The sequence below is a fragment of the Typopeltis vanoorti genome, chromosome 2, assembly GCF_054136105.1.
Source record: "Typopeltis vanoorti isolate ZY-2024b chromosome 2, IOZ_Tvanoo_1.0, whole genome shotgun sequence".
Lineage (NCBI taxonomy): Eukaryota > Metazoa > Arthropoda > Arachnida > Uropygi > Thelyphonidae > Typopeltis > Typopeltis vanoorti.
The window spans coordinates 24,630,899-24,639,128 of NC_143550.1; the positions used below are offsets into that span (position 1 = coordinate 24,630,899).

General features: G+C 37.2%; 1 protein-coding gene across 1 annotated transcript; it reads right to left on the bottom strand.

Annotated features, from left to right (window-relative positions):
* Positions 1–1,688: 1,688 nt before the first annotated feature.
* Positions 1,689–3,673, bottom strand: LOC150108882 (beta-3 adrenergic receptor-like). The gene has a single exon (XM_090404043.1). The coding sequence runs from the start codon at positions 3,154–3,156 to the stop codon at positions 1,903–1,905; it is 1,254 nt and encodes a 417-aa protein (XP_090260169.1). The 5' UTR covers positions 3,157–3,673; the 3' UTR covers positions 1,689–1,902.
* Positions 3,674–8,230: the final 4,557 nt, after the last annotated feature.

An 8,230-nucleotide genomic window follows, 5' to 3' on the forward strand; every position in this document is an offset into this window, starting at 1 on the left:
ATTAAAAAGCTTTGTTTTAACCAAAGTGAATTCATTTCTAATATTATGTCCACTATTTACATGCGAATGTTTCGACGTTAAAAAAAAAAAAAAATGTCCAGGCCACATAAGAACGGGGTGAAGTTTAATAAATTGCTCACATTGATTTTTCACAAAAATACTACTCCCCGATAGAGAGATTTGAATAACTTAACTGTCTCAAGCATCATGAAAGTTCTTGTGAAAACAACGTAAATATCCACAATCCGAAAGTTTCTCGGAATAGTTTCATCCTGTGTTGTAAGTTCGTTCGCTATCCCGAGGTTTTATTACGAGGGAGGACTGAAAAGTTGTGATAAACAACTAGAACAAAAATTAATTAATTTTATGTCTTGTATATATCCTAAAAGAAAAAGAACGAATTATTACAATTTGATAAAATATGGGAGTTAAAGGGTTTTAAGATATGTTCTTTCTTGTGGTGATATCAGTTGCTTTAATATCATTTTTGTTCTAGGTGTTCATCAGAAGTTTGCAGACCCCCTTCCCTTCATACATGACACCTCCAAGGAGTCCTTCGACGCATCATTTGTGTTCAGTGATTTCCGTTACTAAACTTGGATCAAAACTGATTGCTAGGAGGCAGGGGCGGATTCTCCATGCTTGCTGCGCAAGCTCATTAATTGAGAAAGAAGTAATATTTATTTGTTAATAAATGTATGCATTTATAAGCATTCCATTTAGGCTTTTATTTTTGTAGACAGAAGACGTCTTAAGCTTGCGCGGCAATAATTGAGCTTTGCGTTGTGTATCGAAGGCCGATGCTGCTCGTCTAGTCAAAAGCTACCTTGGCTTGCTCGGTTGTAGGAGCTTCCAGGTCCTCGCAACATCACTGTGATTTCATGCGCGCGCATAGCCATTTCACGTCGTCTCACCCTGTTGCTTAACACAAGCCATACGCAGTCAATGTAGCTCTAGCCAGTGAGCTTCAGCCAGCGTTTACAAGTGGGCGTGTTTCTTGGGAAAATTAAGTTACAACCAACTTTTTATGACGATGTTATTGACTAGTTCATAAAGAAGAACCGTAGGGTAGAATTTGTATTCAAGTAGCTAAATTGAAAAAGATAGAATATCGTTTGTAAAAATAAATATTATTCGTATGATTAAATATATATAAATTTCTAAATATATAGTTTTAAATGGTCAGTAATTCAATATTCCGCTAATCAGACTTCAATCACACCTCTCACTCCCTGAATGATAACAAGAGCAAGCCTGAATTTCAAGACCAGCATTCGCCCCTGCTAGGAGGAGGCTTTTTTCCGTTAATTATTTGGTGTGGGCAAAATATTTTTAATTTATGTGTGTGTATATGCACACACAAAGTATGTTGACATTTGTGTGACATTTTGGAACCGCAAATCATGCAACTCTGTTGTTGTTCTGACGTGGACACAGACAGAAGAAACCATATTTCATATGCTGAACTACCAGTGAAGTGTGTAGAAATTAATGATTATTCTTTCATTTAATATAATCTAAGCGTAAATTAACAAATGTCAGATGAGTAAAAAAGCAGAGCGTTTTCAGTTTATCTTCACGCTTTCAAATTCATTGAGCATTTTTACAAATTTGTCACTCATATTTGCGATAGTCAACAGATAATTATATTCAGGAAATATAAAGAAATAATTCCCTTTCAAATGATAAATATTTTAATAAACAGAATTTGTGATTACAATGAAATACATTATTAGAAGGAAGCTTTGTATACAATAAAGCCCACATCAAGTAAAAATAACCTGGATTTCAATAAGATCTAAATACTTAGAAATTACTATACAGTACCTCCACATTTATTGTACACACTGGCAGTGAAGATAGTCCTAGTTCGTTTAGATCAGTAATAATTGTCTAAACAGTCTAGATTTCGAGTTGACGGGTGCTGAGAATAGAATCAGCCGCTTGATCAGTCCCATGTTTTGAAGCTATTTCACGAGGTAAAGCGTCGAAGTTAAAAGGGATGATATAAGATCCTTTGAGTGGTTCCGATAGTCGTCGTTCACCCTTAGTCAACTGACCCTTGACATCATAGTTACACATCTTCAAGCGGTTGTTGCTTTCACTTACGCTTTCGGGTGGAGCTGAAAACCGTCTTCCTATGTATGCTCTTCTCTGTATGAACATTGAATTGGAGAATATCTTTTCTTTTGGTAGTTGTTTATAAAGACATCGACGCAAAAACTTTTTCAATGTCTGTCGTAAAAGTCGACTTTTGACACCATACACATAGGCATTGACTGGAGGTGTGCACGTCAACAAAAAAGTGGTTAAAGACACTACAGTGTTATCGCCCAGTTGTCCATTAGCTGCTTCCCACACCTGAACGCTAAAATATGGAATGGTTAACACAATCAAAGAGCCAACAACTTGCGATATGGTAAGGAAAGCATTTTTACCTTTGAATTTCGACAAATAACAAGGGTTACGCTGATGAGTTACTGTAGCTTGAGCATGCAAGGTCACCTCGTAGATAGCCGTAACGATGCGATGCCGATGATACCGAGCTATCAGTAGAATATGGATATTACAGAACAGAATAACCAGCACGGGAACAACAGCTGCTAGAATTACGTAGGTTAGAGCGTATCCAAGGTCCGTGGTCGAGGCTTGAATACAACTTGCAGCACAGGTCCATCGTGAATTCCTAAACGTATAAGGACACACACCGAAGAAGGGAGGCATTGCTAACGAGGCACCTAATATCCATGATGCTGCAACAAACATGAGTGCTCGCCGTATGTTAACCAGCCGGGAATAATGCAGTGGAGTTGAAATGGCCGCATAACGGTCGCAACTTAGTCCACAGATTGTCCATACCACAACAACAGGCAGCGTTGTCCATACAAACCCGTTAGCTTCGCATAATTGGAACGAATCACTCGAGCCTGCTCTGAGGCCTGTTGATGTCATCTTTTCTGTAAAAGACAGCGATGTGCTGTACAGGATAACCACAACACAGAAAACGGTGTCCACAAATGCTAGATGTAACAGAAGCACTGTGTTAGCAGTTTGGATTCGTCGACGCCACAATAATGCGAACAGAATGTAACCATTGAAAACTATACCTATTCCAGCAGCCGCTACACAGCACACCAATGCTAATACATGTGACATATTATAAGGATACGGAGGCGATTATTAATAGCAGTAGCACAGGGAAGCTGTTTACTTTTTTCCTAGCTATCGTTAACACGCCAGGTACAACTGTCACCTACACGAGACATTACTTTCCCTTTACGATAATAAATAAATATTGCTGTCAAGTTCATACCTGTTATTCGAAACTGTCCTTAATCTCCATTACTGCGAGAAAATTTCGTCTTTCTATGCTTATAATCACATTTTTATACATATAAAGATGGAATTCGGAGTTGAATTGCACCTTGGAGAAGAGAGAAGTAACCGACTAGACACTTTAAGTCACTCTTGCAAGAAAAGAGAACTTGCCCGTCTGGGCTCTACATAAACTTCTTGTCTTGCGTCGCTTCATTTTTGTCTCCTGCCTCTCAAGGCTGCTCTGCCAGCTGGTCCTCCACTTAGCGGGAGGGATGCGGTAACAGTCCCAAGGTGCATACAGACTCGAATAGTTCTGGTTTCCAAACAACCGCGATGTTAACATAACCCGATTAATATCACCACATCTCTACCTGCCTTCGTTTTGCACACATTTCCCTTTCTTACATCGTATTTCCGAGTACAACCTGGACCTTGTACTCACAACTGACTTAACTAGCACCCCTTCAGGGACAAATCTAAAATTTTGGCACTTTTCCTAAGTTGTTGGCAGCTTCACAGATCTCCGGCGTGTTCCTTGAGTGCATGCAAGCGATCTTGTACTTTAAAACAATAAGCTGTAGCAATAGGCCTACTGGAAGGCGACAGATTACTCTAGCGCCCGGTAAACGTAACATAGAGACGCTTGGTTGTTTTAACCCAGAAAGTTTGCCTCTTGCGCTATATTTAACGAAACAGTAGAGCTACAGTGGACGGAAACTTCGGGCAGACAAATGAATTTCGCACAACTGTTAGATCTTAGAAAACAATATGTTTTTTTTTTTATTCCTTTTGTCGCTATCGCTCAGCAACTGTGGCTGAGATTATATAAAAGATGACATAAAGTCAAGTAACAAAATGAAATCGAAACTAAATTGTACCATCATAGCGTAACATAGCTAATTAAGGTATTTACAAAATAAAATAAAAAATAAAGTTCTGCCCTTACAGAGTACGTTTAGGACTCCGCGCCAAATAGTGTATGTGTGTAAATTTTAAAACAAAATAACTTCGTGGAAATCAAATAAAAGCAAAAACATGTTCATGCTTTTATGTATTCTGTTGAGATTAAAAGTAGCTAAATTTGTAATTTGTAAACCCCTAGTGATTTTGTAGAACAAAATCAGCATTTCTTTCAACTATAATAATTCGACTTCTGTTGCACACATAAAAAGAATAGTTCGGCTGTTGCAGACGAACACGTGAATGTTCCCATGACAACAGGTTCCTCGTTGTAGTAGCCCAGTAATATCAGACTTTTTAGACTTCAACTTGGGCTTTTTATTTTATTTAGCTAGCTAAAGGCTGCCTCACAATAATAAAACTATTTTCCGTGCATTTTTATTAACCAAAGACCTTTTCTTTTTGATTCGCCTGAGACTAAAATATTAGTATTCCCTGCGGATCCTTCCTGTTCGTTGAGTCCCAAGAAGTGCATGTTTTCATATGAATAATTCTGCTCTAATGTCTTATATTATCTCCTAGTTATTTAATATTTTCTAATATGTTTTAGGGATTTTTTATAACTTTCACAAATAAAATTTACCTTGTAGATAACACAAGAAAAATCTATTTTCCAAATGTTTCTAAAAAAATATCCGTCGCATATGCAAATGACCTGCTTTTTGCCTCTGAATATCTGTAAATAGAAATAAACATGCAGATAGTCGATATCCGAAAAATTCAGTTAATTTTTTATGGTGTTCGTCTTGTTGTTTTTGGATATCTTTCCTCTTAATATTGTGGTCATTTCACAGTTTTCTAGGAATGTTTGTGTCGTCCCACACTCTTCAAGTGTCAGATGCATCGCTCTTGTAATTATAACAGTCTTCACCTCCAAACCCACTGCCCTAATTCAAAACAGTTCACACCTCTCTGTATGCTCGCTAGTTCCGGGTATGATCACAACACTAGCATGCCTCTACTGCTACGTTGGGTTTTGTCAACCACTCCTCGCTAGCTTTACTAGCGAGATAAGAAAAACACAGCGCGACTTTTATTTTTGTACTTGCCTTTCTCCTTGGGAGGGCGCACAGAGCAGTATGGATTTTTATGGGCATAACTTGTATTTTTAGCAATTGGAGAAGAAACCCAGTTTTCTAGTGGGGGGGGGGGAGAAATATTGTTCGCTCGTGTAAACGATGAACATTTTGAGGACAAAGACAGCTGTTTCCATTTATTTCATCTCCTGTAACAATTGTCACTTGGGTTTTCTCCTTTTCCCAGATTTAGTGATGTATACAAAGAAATACATTTCATAATACCCAAACAAAATTTCTCAACATTCTACATTTTGTGGGCATGCGCACTCGCCCATTCTTTAAATTGCTATATTTTTATTTATTTATTATTATTATTATTATTATTTGTGTGTGTCTGTGTGTCACTCGCTACCACGAAATAGTATAAACCTACAGTAAATTCATGGTAAACTATGGATAAGTCAAGAATTTCTTTTTGGCCCAACATGTTAATTGTATTCTGTCCCCTACCCCGCGCGCTTCTTTTTATGTTTGTTTTTCTTAGACATTTTCTGATTTTTTTTTTTAAATTTCAAATGAAAAATAGTTAGGAAACAATCCTGTCTTACTTTTATTGTTATGCATTCATGACTGGAAATAGAATTCAGTCATAGATTCGAGAAATGTTTGTTGTAGTTTAAACGAACAATTATCATACATTACTTTCGTAATAAACATTAATTAGATAGGATGTACATTTGCCGGCCTTGCAGGTGGTTCGAATCTGCAGTGGACATGGATGTTTGTGATTGTTTTAGGTGGGAGATGAGTTTAATCACCTGATGTGAGACCACCACCGGACTTATTGGCGATCTGAAATGGTTAAAAATGTCCCATGTTTGTTCTTAGAGCAAGGTTCCACTTAAATAAAAAAATTCCTTGGTTTCAACCTGTCATGAGCGGAAGATATAGCGATACCGCATTTCGGGGGGGGGGGGGGGGAGGACTGTGTAAGTACGTGGATAGGTTTATATTATTCATGTAACATAATAATTTGTATAGCCACTCAAGAAATTACAAGAAATATGAAAAGTATTCATCTATGGGAAACCAAAGTGTCTTCTTTCGCATATCTCATTGTCCATTTCCTATTCCACACATACAGAGACTGCGCTGTTTTATCTTTCTCGTGGTACCAATACAGAAGCTGTGATAATAATAAAATATAAAAGTACGAACGCTACGACTAATAATTTTTTAAGTTACTATACTATGAAGAAGAATATATATGTATATATATATATATATAAAAAAGGAAAGAGTGTCACATTTGCAAGCTTATCAATAGGCTCCGTTATTTAGGATTACACAATATCCTGTTCTCTAGAATGGTTTTGCACGTTCTTGCTGGCGCCACCATCTAAACAGAAAATAGACACCCCCCCCCCCAAAAAAAAGTTTTTTTTTTATTATTCCGATTCTTCTCTCTCCCATTTTGTTGGACCCCAATTATGCTTGAATAGTGTTGATCCATGCTAGAGATGAATTTTATGAGCTATATGGGTATCTTCATTATTCGAGTAAACTGCGCATTTTAAAAAGCTAGATGATAGGGATTCGAATTGAATCCGATTACTTTAGATAATTTAATTGAATAATTTTTAAAAATAATTATTTTTGGTGGATCACATATAATAAATTTTTAAGACGCGACACCAAAACCTGTCCACATTTAAATTTTTTTTTTTATAACTCACTTATTACTATATTACAAGATTTCGGGGTGAAGGTCCGGTGTCTAATTAATGTGTGCGTGCGCGCCCGCGACACACACATACGAGTATAAGTATTGTTGGTGTACACAAGTTCTAGTTGTACATATCAACGGTGGCCAAACTAGCACACCTAATTATTACTTAGATGTTGAAGAACACGGTGACAAGCAGGGATAGAGAGGTTATTAAGGCTTTAATAAAGCCCTATCTGGACTACTGGTCCAGATAGGACTTACTGGTTTCGTTCCTAATTGCATGGGGAGGAGAATGATGGAGAGGATCCAAAGGCGAGTGACCAAAATTGTGGCAGGTCTATGGAATGCTCTCTATGGGGGTACAACGAAGATCTGTGGGCCTCAAAGACTCGTCGATATGGGAAAAAGAGGCGACATTTTTCAGTACATGGCAGGAAGAGAGAGAGAGAACAAAGGTCACCTCTGGAAATTGTGTAAGAGTATTGTTAGCAATGGTGTTAGTAGTAAATGTTTTGCTTGGAAGGCAGTAAATGAGTGGCCAGAGGTGGAGTGGTAAGTCTGGAATTTATGAGAAGGATTGTTGTGAAGAATGGTTAAAGCGGGCCTACGATAATTTTTGGCTCTCTAGAGATGTCCAAGAAATAAAAAAAATAATAATTTGACATTCATTCATTTCAAAAATGTTAAAGTGTAATGAATTTGAATCACTTATTCATCTACATGCAGTCCACTACCGCTTATTAATAGTATTTTCGTCTGTAGGTTTTTGTGTGTTCTCTGGCCGATTTGCCTGTATGTGTGATGAAAAAAAAAAACCTTAGTATAAACTGCGAGCATTCCTTTTTTTTTTTTTGTACAAAATAGTTTATTTTGGTGTAGATGGTGGATTATGTAGTAGCCAGTTGTGGTGGAAACTTCTTACGACGAGTCCTTGAAGGTGTCACATAATACTAATATGAGCAGGTGGCAAGTAATAGTGGTGTGTTTCTATTGTAAGCTTCACAGTATCGTCAGTAAATGATGCTATGCCATGAGGGTAATAAAAGGATACTCTAACATATTTTTACAAAACAATTTTTATGCTTATACTAAAAAGGGGAAATAGCGTTTAATTAAATTTTAAACTATTCCTAAATGTTGCTTTATTCTGCACGAGTATTTCCCTTTCCCCATCTGATGTAAAGTTAAAAACTCCAGTGACTTT